Source organism: Haliaeetus leucocephalus, unplaced genomic scaffold (assembly GCF_000737465.1).
Source record: "Haliaeetus leucocephalus isolate CR32 unplaced genomic scaffold, Haliaeetus_leucocephalus-4.0 Scaffold295, whole genome shotgun sequence".
In the NCBI taxonomy this organism is placed as follows: Eukaryota; Metazoa; Chordata; class Aves; order Accipitriformes; family Accipitridae; genus Haliaeetus; species Haliaeetus leucocephalus.
This window is the reverse complement of record NW_010972731.1, coordinates 6836152-6855394: the sequence shown is the minus strand read 5'-3', so window position 1 is coordinate 6855394 and position 19243 is coordinate 6836152. Positions and strand designations below refer to the sequence as shown.

Here is a 19243-nt window from a genome sequence, read left to right as displayed (position 1 = left end):
TTCTGTGTGTTCTATCTTCCCTCCATCCAGTTTCACAACTATCTGTTATTCCCATATCCTTTTCATTCCTTTTCTTATGCAGTGTAATTCATGTCATCATTCTATTGAGAAATAGGTTTCAAGTAGCACAAATGAGAATGTTAATGGATGCAGTCAGATATTCTTAAAACAAACAGAGATCAATGCTTGGCATATTTGCAAGAAAAGCTACCAGGAAAAAAAAAAATCTCAATTCTGAGAACAATCTGATACTCATTACTCACCACCAACCTACTTCAAGGTGGAAGAACTTTGTAACTTCCTATTTATCACAGAGAAACCATACAACCTATATAACTAAATGGTCTTAAACAAAACAAGGGACAAGTGTTTTCTGTTTAAGCAGCAAAATAGCAAAACTTGCTTATTTATGTATAGTAAGTTTCATTTAATGTTCAAAACAGTCTCTTTTTCTCCTGGAGAGTTCTTACTGGCATGCATTCACCAGATCCCCTGGCATTCCATTTGCCTAAGATCACACCTTCAGAAAAGAAGGGTGGCGGTGAGATGAAGTTAACCCTTGCCCTGATCTTTTGTCACTGGGTAAAATGCCTTGGGATAACTACCTCAGTTAATCCCGGTGAGAAAGCTACATAAAAACAAGACAGAACCTGAACCAGTTTCCCCAGTAATTCAATTACAAAGGAATTCTTAACCATAGCACTGAAGTCTCCACTGGTTAGCTTTCCTTCATCCAGACCTCATCTCTGCAAAGACAGTGTAGGAATCTTCATCATAACCACTGCATATAGTTGGGACATGAAAGATAACCAGTCTGCTCCAAATATGCAAGATTTTTGTTTAAATTCTGAATGTACAGAAATTAAAACTCACTGGGAAACAGAATTTTACAATGAGTGCTGACAAAGCTATAAACACAACATGGGATTTACTGCTTGCAAGCTAAAATATATTGAGTTGGTTACAGACACTACAGTTTTGCTTGTGGAGGACTAAGTGCTAGTTTTACTTCCAAGGTGGTTGAGTCACTTTTTGTTGTCCTCCCACAGCACATAGCTGCAGTATTTCAATGTGAAATAAGGACAGAGACTACTGTACTGCTACCTTTGCAGTCTGATATCACAGATATGGCTCTTCCCTCATTCACATACCCTCATTTTTGAGTTTTGATTGGGGAAAATGAAGGCTGAGATTCCCAAAGTTATGTGTGAAGTTAAACTTGATTACAATTGAAACTAATGTGAATGCTGCATTCAAGCCCCATTTTGGATAACAGCCTGTTCTTTGTTACATGCTTGTATATAGTCTAGCAAAAGGCATCCTAGGCTATCAACAGGGCTCCACATACAAAAATGGAAATAAAAAGCATTACCTAGACAGTCTTGATCTTTCCTCCAGCCCCTCAATCTGTAATGTAATACTCATTTCCCCTTTCCCAAGGGATTTTTTTTAAAAATGCATGTGTGCAAACAGAATGTGATGATACTCATCAGAATGAGACTTTATACCACAAATTGATGAAAGGATATCAAGATTATAACAGTACCTTTTTTTAAAATAAGCAAATAGGTTTCTATATTAACAGTGTACAGAAGCTGGCATTTCTATACCATGGCTGATTTTTTTTTTATCTAGGCAGAGTGGTATTTCCCCATTTAACTGCACATCTGGTTTCAATAATCCTGCAGCTGCTACCTATTGGTATGCCTGCCTTTTGTTTTTACCTCCTTTCCTGACAGACATAGAAATAACCGAAAAATAAATAAAAAAATAAGAAGTATAACATACAACTAAGGACTGATCAGCAGCATGAAAGGTTGCAAATTCACATGAGTGTCAAGTATGAGCAGAAAACAACTTTGTACTGGAATGGGGGACTTTACCTTCCATATATGTTTCATTTACCTGCAATGACCAAAAAGACTCATGTCTGGTGAAAAAGGCACAGAAGTAAAATCAAATTGAAAATCACGAGATAAAGGTAAAGCTATTTTAGGTTGGTCTCAGTTTGAATGAACTTCCATAACAGCATCTACACAAAAGACATGCTCTGTGTACAAACATCTCCAGCTATCTTAAATGCTCTGTGACAGCATGTACTACAGCTTTATTGGGGGGTTTCGTTTGGGTTTTTGGGGGGTTTTTTGTTGTGTGGTTTTTTTTTTTTTTTACTTATCAAGAAAGCAGATCTATCACAGGGAAAGGCACAGAGCTGGATTTGTTTGTTTTTAAAGACTCATCTTAAAACTAGAAGCCCATGTCTAGCCATAGTCCTTACATTGGTGATGCGCAACTAAAGTAGTTAATAACGCTCTTTGACTATTTATTAAGGAAAAGACTGTGCCTGTCTCATACAGCACAGACTAGACCTACAGAGAAAGACACATTACAAAGCCAGTCACCTGAGTGAGAAAGGGAAATAACAGTAGCTCATACATGGAAGGTACAAACTGTACCAACACATTCACTTTTCTACATCCTCTGGGCCATTAATGGGTTTCCACATAAGAGATGATAGTGAAGATGTTTCTACCTGTTAGAAAGCGTTGAACCAAGATCTTTAAAATATTTATACAGACCTACATAATCCAGTGCCTTAAACCACAGGCTATATACTATTACTTTACTCTCACTCCCATTATCACCCAAAGAGCCTGTGACATATTTTCCAGTTACAACTTGCACCTTTAATTAAAGTACACATTCAGCTTTAAGACTAAAGATTTGCAGATCAGTCTCAGAAGAGCAGGCAGCACTGTAATTATTTCCAATACCAGATTTGCCTAAACAAGGGTGACTTATGAATAGGACTTAAAAGGCCAATAGTTCCTTTTTTAGCAGTTGGGTATTTTTGACAGTAGGGTCTCACCCAATCTTTACTGCTCTGTTTTGCCACACCTTGAGGGGAAACATAATTTACATTCCCTTTATATTTGCAAATGGAACACAATCCCTTTTGGGGTAAGGAACAGCCAGCATCTGTGGAAAGGCAATGCTATTGTGGCAAACAGCACTCACCTCCTGAAAAAGCGTAGACATTTCACAGACCAGACATGAGCTGGGGCTTTGCATTTCACATTTGTGCCTGTCGGAGAGGAAGAAATCTCGCAGCAGTGGAGTGTGGGTAAGTGCCTGGACAATACAGTTCATAAAACATGTGTTCCCAAGATTGATTAGCCCTCGTAGACCTATAAAGACAGAAGGGGGAAGGGATGCATAAGCATTATCAAGTTAACAAAATGGTATATTTGCATTTTTATATAGTTTTCACAATATCGCCACAGATTTACTGTATATGCACCGCTCCAAGTACACAGTTTTACATTGTTTTAGGTAGGCTATTGGTTTTGATGTACTTAAGTCACAAGCTGCCACAAGCTTGCTGAACTATGCTAGGATTTGTATTTTAAATTCTCAGGGAAAAAAAAAAAAAGGAAACCTCAAAGTACAGCAATACCAATAGCATTATTTTGCAATGGCTGCTTTGCCATATGTCACCAAAACATGCCCCCTCCCCAAGCTGATACCAAAGTGCAATGACAACAACTGGTATGTCACTACAGTAAGAAACCAACACATTTGAATAAATCAATAAGTAAGTTTTCAGATAGTTTAAAAGGCTTTCCCTCATGCAGGTCACGAAGCCAGAATAAGGATTTTGTACTGTTATAATGCAACAATCATCTTTCTAAGACAGGCAGCAAAGGAAACAGCCTTGACAAAACAAAGTCAGGCTGTAACATCCAATGCAGACTTAGCATATCCTTTTTTTGCATAAAACCCAAGATCCGAACAAAACCACCTTAAAAGAGAAACTCTGAACAATACTAGTTGCACAGTTGTTTTAGCTAAGTTAAACATTAATCTACAGTATACATAAAAAAAAAAAATTGAACTTGGCATAAGAGGATTCATCACACCTTAAGTCAAACGTTCAGTAATGCCCAGAGACGATTTCTTGTGCTTGGAAACCAAGATGCTTAAAGGAAAGCTCTTTTGTTGCACAACAGAAGAGAGGTTAGGAGTGGGGAAAGCTTTTCAGTCATTTGCAAAGTCTAAGTGAGAAGAAAAACATGCTCAAATCCTTGAGTATTCTTCCAAAATGTTAACATAATACCACCATACAGGAGTGCTAAATGAGAAGAGCATCAGGTGGACAAGAATGCTTATTTTTAATCAAAAACTTACTTTAAAACAAGATAAAATGCACTGATGGATACAATTCTGGTATTAATTTAAAATTAACATAGTCCTCTTCTGCAATATAATGGGATTACTACACAAACGATGAATGGAAAAAACAGGATTACTTGACAGAACGAAGAATTTCCTTGCCATTCCATGGGAGAAAAAAAAAAGTATCAGCTGGCAATGCCATGGTAATTAAAAATGGTGCAGTTCCCTTGCAGTACACCAGATAGTGCTCAAAGGGCTCTTTAGCATCTTTCAGCAGGAGGAGGTGTGGTCCAGTTGCTACGTTACCAGAGAGAAACGGCACTACATCAGCTTGAACTGCATAGTGAGCTGTCGGCGATGGACACAGAGCCCTCAAATTTTTTTTCCTGTATCTAATTCAACACTGCCCTCCTTCCAACAGCTTCCTGTTGCTTCTGTTTACTCAAGTGTGGGACAAAGTTTCTCACTGTATTACAGTAACTTCTACTGGGCAGAAAGCTTGCTGCAATTATTTGCTTTATTTTCATGCTGGGAGGCAACAAGTGTACGCACAACATTAGCAAAGTGTTAAATAGTTAATTTGTTGTAGCAGCTTGAAATACGGTGTGATGCTTCAACGTTGTACACAATCCTATTTCAATCCCCAGACTACATGTCTCTGCAAACAATGTCACAACAAAAAGGTGTTCATGCTGTGCAAGTCGAGAAATGTTTGGTCGGTACCTCCTGCCTACCTCTCCCCTGTGTTTTCCATTTTAAACTTACTGGTTTTATTTAAATCACAGACTGTGCAAACAGAAGCCTGTAAGGCTCTCTGGACATGCCTGAGATGCACCAGGGTATTTTGAGAAGCAGAAGAGTCTCTCCCTATTTCTCCCCAGAAAACTCAGTCCCTCTGGTTAGCGCCAGAATTCAGTCAGCCTGCACAGTGCAGAAGACTAGCGGAAAACCGGTAGTACATCTAGAGACTCATCCTATCACTTTTCTTTTCGATATCTAATTGAGCAATCACAAGTAAAAGCAAACACATAAAGGCAGCTTTTTGGAATCATTTATTAAGCATCACTTATTACATGCCTGTGGCTGGACCTTCTTTCCCTGTGACCACAAGAATCAAATCTTCCTCAAAGTTGCCACCAGAAGACTAGTTACAGGCATCAAACTTGGAAGGCTCTCTTGGTTTACTCTACTTGCTTGGTCCTTTGGTGTCAGTTTTTCATGGGTCTAAATGGAGTGCTTCATACACTATGACTTCACTTGAATGACCCAAGACAAAGTAACCTGCAAAACAGACAAAGCTGAAACGTGAATACTCCAAACCCTAATAAAAATCAGAAAATGGTGAATGTAGCAAAACATGAGAACTTACTTGGCTGAAAAGGGAAAAACATAAAGGAGCATACATCATTCTTATTCTTCAGGGAGCAATGACTGCAGCTGCTATACTGTCTCTTAAACTGACATTTGAAATGAAATGGGTATGATGCACTGAACTCCAGCTAAGGTACTGTGTAACTAACTGCAGCATCTTGGAAAACATCAAAATTTGGTGTACATAAACTAAAGAGCTGACAGAACTCAGAACAACACATCCTCTTGTGCTTAACTTTTAGGGGGGTGGGGAATAGTTTTGTTGGAAAGAAAAACAGCTAAAAATTAAAGCCTATACAGCATTCTGGTCAATAAAATATTAAGAATGTAAAAGGCTTGTGTCTGCCACACCTATTCCCTCCCCATTAACAATGCCTGGCAATGTTTAACTGGAATAGTCAGCATTGCAACATGTGGGTCATAAATTAACAGAACAATAATGTGCCAAAACCTCAAATACAGCAGTCCACTTTTGCTAGCATCAACAGTTGTCTCTGCTAGCATCTATTCAGTGCACAGTATTTGTACAGAGGAGTGGGCTAACTGTCTAAGGATTGCCAACAGGATCCAACCTCTAGTAATAAAGCTGTGGTACTTTGCAGACTTCTGCTGTGCTTCATAGTGTTATCTTTATTTCTGTTTCTTATGAATGGTTTCTGAAATGAGTAAGAGCAACCACCAAGATTCTTAATATATTCTATACACAGATGTGTGCTCTTGTGTTAAGTGTAGTTAGGAGAAAAATACTTGTTTACTTCTGAACCTTGCTGATGTAAATGTAAATATTGGAATAAATTAATGTTGTTGTCAAGACAAAATTGTCAGGTACAGTATAATCATAAAAAAGAAAATACCCTTTAATCATCATGCATGGTATACGACCACCATTCTCATTCTGTCGCATGCTGGACTGGCAGGGTGTAAGCAAAGCAGCAAGAAATCTACTTCTGCAATGCCTTGAGCACAGGTAAACCCATCTGGGAAATTCTTTTTACATTTGGTCTCAAAACTAGGTTCTAAGCAGCTGGCTTACCTTTGTCAGCTTCAGTTCTTCAATCTTCTTCCAGTAACGGGTTTTGGTTTTTCAAATAGTCAAAGTAATAGATCTGCAATACTGGGCAACAACGCTTGTTGTGATGCAGGGAGATCTAGAACACTGGTTCTGCAAGTCCACCCACGCAGGCAAGATGAAAAAACCAAAACAAGATAAGGCAATTCCACTTCTCTGTGAAATGCAACTGTACAGCTATTAAAGGTGGGGAAGCGGGGAAATGAGAGGACCACACATGAATACAAAATACAGAAAAACCAACCAGGTGCCTATCTTGCTCTTCTGGAAGAGGTTGTTTGTCTCTAAACCTAGGCTTTGTGCTGGGATAGGAAAGACAGCAGACAAACCAGTCTGAACAAATATTACCACACAGAAACCTTGTGATTTATTTGAATGAAGGTTCTGGAAGCAAGAACATAGGTCACTATATAATGCAACGTTGTGAGACAATGAGGAAATAATTCAGATGCACTACAGCATAGCCAGCTTGAGATCCTTTTTAGATTAAGCACAGGTTGGCAACAACTTAGACAATTTTTTGTCCCCTAGCCCCAGCCCTCCCAGTTCCTCATCTGGTGTTGATGTTTCTCTGAAGCTCCATCAGACAGTATCAGAAGTCAGCGCAAGCTGAGGAAGTGTTCACTGAAGTATTTAAATAGAGTTCAGCATAACCCTTGGAAACAAACAGTGTAGCATGGCAATGAAGATTTCTAGAACAATTTTGGGGTTTCATTCTATGTTTATACAATAGGAATTACAACATCATTTAAGAGCATCTTTTTGAATATGTATTTCAAGGGAGAACTGCCCTACTTCTTCACACCTAAAACTAAAACCAAACTCTCTCTCAACTCTCAAGTTTCAGGTGCAGACCACAGCACACATTACCACAATGTATCTGTTACAAACACTCGCCCCAGCCAGACCAACACACTACTGTTGTTCCGCTTGCATGCCAGAAGAAGCATAGTTTTGCTAATGGGGTTAGTGACAGCAATTATTCTCAAAAGATAATCCCTTTTGAAATAACAATAAAACCCCCCCTTATTTCAGAAAGCAGCAGTATGCAGATACATGAAATTACAAGTCTACACAGGAAAATGCACAACATTTGGTGACACTAGCGATCACGTGAGTTATCAACAAAAATAACCATGTGGTTTTGGTGAATTTATTCCACACCACTTCAGCTGCAGCATCCTTTCTCAGTGGCTGCATGAAACCCACAGGTAACTGCAGAAGCAGGAATACTGAGTTGAATGTATTAGAAAAGGTTTTTTTCTTAACTTTTTTTACAAACAAACTTACAGATGACACACTCAGGTATTAAATTATTTTGACAACAGTTTAAGAAAAACCTACATAAAACTTTTGCCACAGCCAGGTTAAATGAAAACATTTCTACCACATGATCTTAAAAACTAACTTAGCAATTCAATGTCTCTACCTCCACCAAACACAGAGCATGCAATCTACCACAAAAGAAAAAACTAATTGGGGGGGGGGCAGCGCACCGTGCAGGGAGGAAAAGAAAAAAAGAAAAGGTGTTTGAGCAAAAGCTGAGTTTCCAAAAAGGTGTAAGTTGTATTCTTTAAATTAAAACAGTTTTATAGCTTTGCTTTAGAATTTGCGAAGAATGAATTTCTTTTCTTTTGTTTATTCCTAAAGGGCACAAGCAAACAGTTTGACCACGTGAAGTTCATATTTTAATAGGAAAATTTTGACATAAAATTCTCACATTATCTTGAAATTCACCTGAGTTCTGCCAACACGTCTTCTACTTTTTCCACCACTTCTAAGATACAAGGCACAAGTATGAATTTATTCCTTCAGTAATAAGCTACCGTATTTAGGTATTATGCCTTCTTCATATTGCAGAAAGGTATCAGGACAGAAACTGGCAGTTTTGGTTGGCTGGTTTTTAAACACTGCAAAAATAATATTAAAAAATATTCAAAAATAACACAGACCCCAAGCGGCTTTGATGAAGAACACAGAAGGATGGAGAATATTTATGTGACCTGGGACACGGCTGAACTGAAACACCTGTCAGCAACTACACTGTAATGCTTTGCCAGGAGGAAGCCTGCAGCAACCAGGAGGCCTTTGCTATGGGCTTTTGTTCCAGTGCCTGTTAGAGGAACATATATAGAAGTGTATTAAATGTTTGGGGATTTCCCCACTCCTTTCACATATATTCCAAGAGTTAATTTTCAGGAGTTAATAAAAATGACCACATAATATTCTGTTGGGTTTTAGGCCACATCAGTAGTACCCCTTCAGGAAGGCGTAGTGAGTTTGAGAAAAGAATTTAAGCAAAAAAGTTCTGCAAGTACAAACTTTGAAATTTCTATAGAATTCAGAGTACGATCAAAACCTACTAAAAACAACCCTGAAATGAATACGCTCTGCCTAGAAGCAAGTTAAAGGCTAGAGCCACACAGCAATGATTTTGTGGCAAGTTACATACTTGCACACAATTTGCTGTTCAAATGGAATGAAGGTGGTCTCTCATGACCCCAGGTCTAAGAACATAGCAACAACAACGCGGGAGAACTTTCAGCTTTGTGGTGAGCCTCTTAGACAGTCATAGGTGGATTTGCAGTCTTACGGCTGGTGAGAGGACACTTCAACAGACACTGACATTAAACCCTGAACAGAGTTCCTTCAGTAAATCAATAGTCATCTTTGTCAGATATGGTACACTCTTGACACCACCACCCCCAGAAAAAAAAAAAAAAAAAAAAAAAATCAGTTAATAGTGGGCCTGCCAAATACTTACAATAGGAGTAAGCTACTGCAGTGTTGGTTAACATATCTTATGTTCAAGAAAAAGCCTGCACAATGGCAAAACTGTTCTCTCAATCCAAAAGGATTTCTAAAAAGGGTAAAAATTTAGGAGATTCAAATGCAGAAGGAATTTGATAAAGAAAACACATAATGCTAAAATAATATGAACCACTGAAGATGCTGAGCAGTTATAAACTGCTGAGTTGCGAGCAAGACAACAGACGTTTACACGAGGTTAAGCTTGAAAACACTGTGCATCTCTACACAGAACCTTTCTCAGTTTTATGTAATCGCCAAGCTACAGAAAAAACTCTCACTAAACAGAAAAGGTACTAGGAGAGGAAAATGAATATGTGGCTTTGGAAGACTAGACTAAACCAATTCAGTCGAATGAAAAAGATGTGGCAAGATCCAGATATTTAAAAATAATGAACGAACCACAAAAATGTTCTAGGAGCTCCTGTAACAAGAGCAAACCCCAAAACATTAAAGAACACCACAAAGATGATGAGACCACCCCCTTCGAGCAGTGCTGAGCAGCAAGACCAGGGACATTAAGGCTGCAGCTCCAGGCTTCTTGCCATTGCATCTCCTCCTTGCCCTGACCCTTTCTCATCTAACAGGCTTATCACCTCGACTTCCCACTGGAACCACCTTCCCAAGTCACCATGGGCTCTTCCTCACCAAACACATCCCGCTCTGTCCTGCAGCTGATCAGCATAAGGAGGTTACAAACTAGACTGCTTATTACCACCCTTTTCCTGGGTACTTAAGGATCCCCAGCAGATAGGTTGTGGCAACTGCTTGAATAAGTGCTCTCCAAACGGATTCATTGATTCAGATTGGTTAATCGGTAAATCTTTTTTGAACAGAGTATTTTTGACAGAAACAGTTAGCAAGGGATTACATGACAGATCAAAGAAATTAAGATGAATGCTCAGGGCAATAATCTTTCCTCTTTGGGCTACTGCTGAACCAGGTAAAAATGTGCTGAAGCTCCCCTGTGTTTATTTTTCTGGCTTGGCTCCTTTGCTCCAGTTATTCAAGGTTGCCAGGTTAGTCATTGCTCATTTTGAATCACTGTAAATCCCTCCTGAAACAAACCACCTTTCTTGAGCTAGACCGCTACCACCACCCACCCACTCTCCCAGCCCCCTCAAGCTATTCAACCACCAAGAGGCACAACCTGGAGAACTTCACTCAGTCTTCTGCTCTGCCTGACTTTTATGCGAAGTCTTTTAAATCGCAACTCAGAAGAGAGTTCTAAAGCAGTATTTCTTAACTTAGAGATTTGTGATACATGTTTTCAAATTTTCTATATATGTTATAGTCTATATATTAATATAACTATTTTCCTATATTATATTATTCCATTATCTAAAAATAACTATTAAATATCATGTATATATGTGCCTGCATCAGGATTCATAGGTCACATTGAATCCTGCAGTTTTGGAAGGATGACAGCATACATGGTATTTAGATAATATTGTTATACAAGTCTGGATTTCTTCCTCCTGTTTTAATTATAAACAAATATTTTCATTTGGCACTGACAGGAGTAAAATAAAAAGCCAGCCCCTTACATCCAGAAGCCCTAATAGATGCACACAGGCACTCCAGTGCAGTTGGAGGACACATTCTTTAGTTTAAATATCTGACCTGTGCACACATAATTTGGGGGAACCGTACGTTAAGTCCATTCTGTAGAGTACTGGGATCAGAACAGAAAGTAAACTTATCTGTCTTTTTTGCCACTGCTTACCCTACCTAAACACACAAGAAGAATGAGGTGGGGTTTTTTTCCTTACACATACTGACCTAGTGTTGGCATGGTTCCCTCTGCCGCGCCCCCCCCCCCCCCCCCCCCAAACCTCTAACATAAGAAGCAAGGTGCATAAGAAAACTAATTTAAAATATGGAAGACACTGAAAACGGAACCAGTCAGTATACGACTATGAAGAACAACTCCTGTTAATAGAGAGAAAATAAATTACAGGACTATTTTAGACACACTGCATTATGCATTGCACCATGAACTACAAGTTTACCCACCCCTACCCAGACAGAAAGGCAATACATCAGAAAAGGCTTTCTGGAAGAAAAAAAAAAAAATGTATCTTAGGAAAAAGCAATATTTGCATTCTAAATGAAAACCCATCTTTAACCTTCCAATTTCTGGCTAAAGGATTCCGGATCACTGCATTTTTTCCATTACCATTGAAATAACAGATTGCTCAATAGAAAAAAAGTTTGCTAATGTGTACAAAAGGAAACCATCCTTGAGTTTATTTCCAGTTCAAAATCATGGAGTCCAGCTACAAAAGATGGTACACTGGAAGAAAGACGTATATGCCATGAATGGCACATGTATAGCAAAATCATTAACTGTTGAAAGAAACAGAAAATAGTCAGTATTCCTCCTTGTATGTATCACCAGCACCAGAAGACAAAGACTATTTAGATGGAAGAATTGCCCAAACTCAGAAAGTTCTCAGTTTCGATATGTCACTGCTGTACAAAGTAAATGGAATTCATCCTCATTACTGATCTGTTTACCTATTAACACAACTTCACCAGAGGCAAAGATGGGTTGGTCAGATGGTTGGTCCAGACACAATTTGCTCTATAGCTGAGTAACTGACAACTCAAAAAGACCAGGAAATATATCCCATGCACTGAATGCAAGCTGTGACCTTAACTAGACGCTCTGCTATTTACTTATTTTTCTTAATGTACTCATTACTGGCCAAGGGTGGGTTTGCTTTTAGAAAAAGAGAGTCAATTCCCCACCTTTCAGATTATCAAGTGGTCCAAAAAAACCAGAACATGTCAGTTCCCACTTCCCAGTTTTGCTGTCTGTAAGAATAACTTCACATTAAGTGTTAGGACTTAAACGCAACACTTAAATGCATGCTCAAGTACTTCATTCAGGTTCACATGACAACTCAAAGTCCGTCCTTTGGTAATTTCCAGCATATTTGTGGGCAACTGGGCAGTTCTGGAGTGACCTCAACATTCACAGGAGACTTTCCAGATTTATCCCTTTTTATGTTGTGTTGGGATTGCCATTCAAAAGTCATTGGTTTTACTCTTTTTCTCCCTTAAAAATATCCAAAAAAACCATGAAAAGTTACCAGTAAGTAACAACCTACCCACATTAAATATATGCACGGTGATATTTGTAGCATCTGTTCAGCAGAAGAGATGAACGTATTTTCTAGCATGTCTATGAGGATGATCTAGTTCATCCACACCACAAAGTAAAAACAACAGCACTGGCTCTGTAGAGGCAAGATTAAGTAGTCCAGACCAAGTAAATGTGGTTATGTTCTTTATGCAACTAGGTTTAGTGCCTCTGCACTGCATTCCCCGGTACTTCTTGGAAGGCTCATTACCTTGGGCACAGTGCCATATGAACATGTTCATACTGTTTACAGACCCACACTGACACTGCACACATTCACGCTGCTCTGAGCCTAAGCTGAATTTGCATTGACTTAGTGTGGATCAAGACACCAATAATGCTTTTCCAGCATTTAGTTTGTCACCACCCCTCTTCCTTACCGGGGAATCGACTGCATTCACTATTTTTATTCAATAGTTTCAGTGACATCACATAATATATACTTACATAAGGGACAAACTACATCAAGATAGTGCAGACATAATTAGAAGACAGAACAATAATTCAAGAGCAACTTGTTAAATGGGAGAAACTATCTGAAATCAATTAAAGTCAATAAAAGCAATTGTGAAGTAGGAAACAAGAAAAATTAAGTGGACAAACACAAAATAAGGAGCAATGGCTATAGCAACTCACCCTAAATGACTTAATACTCTGCTGTAGTTCTGAGACAAACAGCACTTTGAAACTTAACAGGAATATGAGAAGGCCTGGGAGTTAATTATTCTGCCTTGGTGACAGGAAAACCTCAGCTGGATGATGTCTGGATTTGAGCACCCATTTTAAAAGAGATCTATGCAAACTGGGGAGAAGTCAAGAACATGAGCGAAAATTTGCATGAAATTAGTATTTGAGACTGGAGAAACAACTGAAGAACCCACTGGTTGAGTTAATTAATTAAAAAAGATAGTGCTGATGGAGGAACAGCCAGGCTGACAATTTTCAAGTATGTTACAGGCCACTGCAAAGAGGACTGTAATTAACTCTTGTGGCCTACCAAAGCTATAATAAAAAAAGACTGAGCTCACAAGAAGTGAAATTTAATTAGATATTAAAAATAATTGTCTCACAGTTAGAAAACATTGCAACAAGGGAGCTTGGGACTCCCAGCTGTTGGAGTGGTTCCAAAAGCAGCTCTGTCAGCCATCAGGAATGGCCCAGTTCATTGACCCTGACTCAGAAGAGGCATGTAACACCCCTTCCCCTTTTTCATCCCATGACTGTTCACACATCCAGATTAATATTACAGTGTGATACAAAACACAGGAACGAGCTTTGACAGGGAAGGGGAAGGTGAGGGCATTTTCACACAACAGCTAAGCCCTTCTAACAGCTCACTGATGCCAAAAGGGATGTTCCCTTTGCACTGAGCTGGCATCTGCTTGACTCCACGGTGAAATGGTTCACCTTGCCCGTCTGACAGAAAAAGTAGCCTCACCTTGAGGGGATGAAGTCATCACTTTGCAAACAGTGATGAGTCTCTGACATGTTTGAGCAGGTTCTCACAGCTCACCACAGGTCAGGACAAAAGGCTGGTGCCAGAATGAGGGAGGGATGCAGGAACTGTCAGTCTCAGGGACAGCCAGCCCTTGTATCCCCTCTACTGTAAAAAACTTCCAGCGCAGGCAGTTGTCTAAAAGCCACAGGCTGGGCAGGAAAACAGCCATAGCCCTAATGCCTGTATCCCTATTTCTACCACACAGCTCTGGAAACCAAAATTAACTCCCCTGCTGCCACTAAAGAAGGGATGGAGAACAGGTAACAGCTGCTGCTAGAATCAGGGCTGCTAACTATCCTCAATGCCATTTTTAGACTACATAGGTATTCTGTGTATGAGCTTTTGCGTTTGTGGCTCAATACATCATTCATTCACTTTAGTAATGCAAAAAAGAGTCACAGAATAATGCAAAGAGATCGCCTGGATCTGGTATTTCAGTTCATTTCCTTTGTCATACCTGCTAGGGTGTGTCAAGGAAAATTTAAGTGTGCAGCTATCAGCAGTGCTATAAATCAATTCTAGAGGAGCTCTGCAGTGTCCCTGTATCATGCTGTACCTTCAATTAAAAGCAATCGCAAAACATTTAAGCAACACTGGACTAAAACCTCAGCATAGGAGATACGTATTCACAGCTTATTTAAATAAAGAATTTCTAGTAATGATACAGAAATTAATCACCAGCAAATGGAGATGAGATTCAAGAAAGGTTACCCTTAACTTTGCCAGATTTGGGAGAAAAATGTGTATCTCGAAGCAATGACTACCAAAAAAGGCTTTACTGGAGATTCATCCTCAGAGCAACAGATCGGCCTTTCTGCACATGCTACTTGGACACATATTGACATCCTTGGAGCAGACAGATCAAACAAGCTACCAAGAGTATGATCAAACACAAAAGTGTAGCATTTCATATTACTGTTGCACAGATGAAATAAAACTCCCAAGCCAGACAGTGATTCCTAAGCATACACAGTATGCTAGACACAGAAAGTACTCTCTATACTGTACTTAAAATATGTACATCTTTGAACCAATTCACAAACTAATGATGCCAAAATGAACCATTTCACAGCCCAGAGGAGCTCCCATTCTTTGCCTTAGGGCACACTCCCTATGATATCATTTACCTGTAGTTACTTCCTGAGTTCAGTGGTGTACAAGCACTGTGTGCCCCCGATTCTCCAGAAGAGTACTGATACTTATTTTTATTTCTGTTTTTCCAGTCTTAAAATGCTTCAAACGAGGCAAGTGATCTCTTTTAATGGTGTGGGCATGGTAAGCCAGGCTGTGAGGTTACAGCCTGTCATACACTTTGCAGTAACTGTATGCTTGGGTTAAGACCAAGCACACAGACTAGGTAGGAGTACTTGATGTCCTTTAAAGTTCTCATCCTTCTGATTTGATGGTAATTGGCTCATGTGTGCACACCCTCGGCCTGGTAAAATGAGTCAGCATTCCTAAAATATCTGGCAATACACACAAACAAACCTCTTAAGGTTAATTTTTCATATTGTCTGTGTAAATAGAGAAGCTGTTTCAAGCAAGACAAGGGACTGCAAGTATTTCTTCCCTGTGAATTTAAATTAAGAAACATGATTCCAAAGCAAAACAAAGTGAGTGTTTTTGACCAAACCACTGAAAAATGCATTGAATCTTCCACTAAAAATCACAGGAAACATAGCTGTAGAAGATCTTGAGATGTTGCCTGGTCTATCCCTCTACTTCAAAATAGAATTAATGCTACCTATATTATTCCTGACAAACGTTTCCCTGAATTGTTCTTAAAACTCTTCAGTGATGAAATCCTACTATATCCCCTGATGTGCTTGCATTCTGAAGTGCTCCAGTGTCATCTCTGTAAATAAATTAATGCAGAGGCTAAGAACTGCAACAACATTAATATGGAAGATACATATACACTATGAAATGTACAGATAAGCTCCTCTACTAGTAGTATTAGAGCTTCTGAATTAGAATAAATTTTTTTAATACTTCAAATAGCAATAGCTTTACAAAAGCTCCTAAAATGAGGGAGGAGACAACTTGTCCAAGATACTGCGGTATCACTGGTTTTCTCTACGAGAAACTTCTGTGCACCTGAGTGGGTACAGCATGAGCTATTTTATTTCCCATATGCTTCCCAACAAGGAGGAAAAGATAACAGCTACACAGAAGCCTTCTGTGGGCCAAATCTAGCCAGTGTGCCCCCAAATTGATGACAATTATAGTAAAAAGGAACAGATCAGAATACAAGTTAAAATGCTTCACATTAGAGTATGTCTTTTGCTGTTTTGTAGCTGCAGAGCATGACAACAACCCTGACACAACCACACAAAGTTTCATGTGACAAGTCCACAAGGGTTGGGCTTTCATCTAGGTAGGATAAAAAAAAAAAAAATACTCCAGGAGCAATTTTTCCTGGCCAGGATGTGAAGTTGAATTGTTCTTCCTGTTAAAGCAATGGCTGCCTTGTATTATAAGCGTAAAGAATAACCTGAATTAAAAAAAACAAACAAACAAAACAGCGCCAGGGAAAGGCCTTTTCATAAACTAAGGCGACAGTTAAATCCACGCCTAAAAACTGATTTAAAAATATTTATAAATGTAATAGGCATCTATATGAATTTACCGTCTCCCATAGCCAAGCTTAAGTTTAAAATAAATGTGGGGCAGGAGGAGAAACGCAAGCTAAAGCTGAGGATCTCTGCAATGTGCAAGATTAGTTTTGAACTTTTTGCTAAGTCACCTAGCAGGAAAAGGACTTGTGAGCACTCTGCAAACAAAGGCTTTTTTTTTTTCTTCAAGAGTATGGAAAATGTCAGTTTTTATATCTGTAATTTCTTATCTTCAGCATTTTTACTGACCACCTGCAGACAAAATTGTTTTTCTCTCTGAGGTGTCTCAAGAAGAAACTAATGCATCATGTTCTCAAAACCAGAAAGCTATACAGCGTATAATCATCCATTGCAGTAATTTCTCTCAATTTGATTGTCTCAGCTGAAGTGAGTAAGACTGAAAGAGACATTAATTTCTGCAGCAGAACTTGTACCAAACTTCTCTAAATTCCTATCTTGGCATATCAAGACCCACTGAAAAAATTTTGTCTGTTGCGCTTCAACCTGATCCAGTCTCTGTCAGGATCTCTTAGCAGTGAGTGAACACAGTGGGGAATGCCTACATATGATCTGGATCTCAAATTTTCAGAACACGCAATAGAAGAAAATGTCTTTTATATACGGCACTGGAAATAATCACATAATGCTTTGATACTTAGTAATAGATTTGATTATCTGATCCCTGTAACACATGAAGATCAATCAGCTGGAGTAGGAAGACAAAACACAATGCACTCCAAGCACACGTCACATCAAGAGCCAGAGAAACAAAAAGGCGCCTATTTCTGCACAGCAGAAAACATGACATGAAATGCTACATATAGGTATATGCATTGCACAAAATGCCTTAGTCCAACAATGAAGCCGGATCCCTTAGAACTGTGGTGCTTGTTGTATGCTCAGATATACAGAGCTGAATGAACTTAAAAGAAGTTGAATAAAGGTATGGAGAAGCTCCTAAAGCAACCACGTAACCAAAGTAAGAGCTGCCCTGTCTCACACACCCTACAAAGCAAAGTTCAAGACATTAAAGTCCTATGAACCAGAGCATGAAAATAATGATTAATCTGATAATTGCAGAAAGGTCAGGGAGAACAGATAGAAGACACCCAAAGTCAAAAAAGAAGAGCAGTAAGCAAAGAACAGGAACTGTGTTTGCCAAAACGACTGAATGATCGATACAGAGCATTATGACAACCAGCCTTTAAAAGCTAGTTAAGTTGTGGACACTTCAAGGTATTTTTATATGGCAACTTGATGGCAAAGAAAAAAAGCCTTTATACAAAATAAAATACTTCAAAAGGTGGCACAGAATAAAAATATTCTCTTTGCCCTCCCCCAAAGCAGACAAACTTAAAAGCTCAGTGAGATCTTGCATGATCTGCAGAGAAGCATAAGACTTAGAGTGAGAATCCTGTGCAGATGGCATCTTTAAAGAACAAGAGGTACTCCCACTAAACTGACAAAATAAAATTCACACCCGCAGCCGTCCTTTCGCCCCAATATCACACCATATGCTGCCTACAAGTTTTTACCCTTCCTCAAAACAGATTTCACAAATTAATAACTTAAGGAGTAGGCTAACTGCCAATGAAATTAAATGCATCCAAATATATTAATAAGCACAAATTATTGTTGATGAATTGGCACAGACCTATTCCAACAATCCACAACACACAAACCATGTCGCATGCTGTTTATGCATATTCCTAGTTTCAGCATACACTGTATCTACCTTCTGTCCACACAAAGCCCAACTCTAGAAGCAGATATGAAAGAGCAGAATGGAAGGTCATAGTAAATATAATCCAAAAGTGATCCACAAAAGAACAAAACTGAGATGGAAATTATTGGCCTTGTTGAAAATGCCATGCACTCAGTAATGACAGAGTTAATCAGGTTAAAATACAGTGGTATATCAAAGTTTGTTTCTTTGGTTTGGGTTGGGTTTTTTTAATAGTAACAAAAAGAACCTTCTCAGGCTAAGGGTGCATCTCTGCCCACAACAAGACGACAGGCACATGTTAAAGACTAATCAATGTAGCCACATGGGCTAGCTCTGAACTTCCTTATCTGGCTTTTGATTTAGAGATTGCGAAAGTATCTTTGCATTGACTGCATCACTGTACAGCGAAAGTATACCCTCTGTTTCAAGAAAGGCTTTGGTTTTTAGAGGACCACTGCATGATATTGACAAAAAGAGCAACAGTCAGTAGTTTGGCATAGTGTGGTCAAGAAAACAGGAGGCATACCTGCTGACCTCAGGGTTCGCTGTGAAGAAGGGTAAGGTCAGCTGTTTGTTCTGACAGACACAGAAAGCTAATAATTTTTAACAGATCTGTTTTTCTGTAAGCATCCACTGCTTTGATTTTTTTCCCAAGCCAAGTTAAAAACTACTTTAAAGAAATGCCCTGATAAATTTTCTTTAATTTCAACCAAACAAAAAATACTTTATTTAAATAAAGGTATCTTGCTCAGAGGGCCAGAATCAAATTCTGGCTATATACTGCTGTTGAGTTTTTCTTGATAAGAAACCTCCATTCCCATAAAAACCT

General features: G+C 38.9%; 1 protein-coding gene across 3 annotated transcripts in view; it reads right to left on the bottom strand.

Annotated features, from left to right (window-relative positions):
• The window catches only part of USP22 (ubiquitin specific peptidase 22), a 71110-nt gene that overhangs the window by 24800 nt on the left and 27067 nt on the right, over window positions 1–19243 (bottom strand). For all 3 annotated transcript variants that reach the window (XM_010570356.1, XM_010570357.1, XM_010570358.1), the window contains one exon: window positions 3019–3188. In XM_010570356.1, the coding sequence (XP_010568658.1) occupies window positions 3019–3188 (170 nt within the window). The remainder of the gene's footprint in view (window positions 1–3018; window positions 3189–19243) is intronic.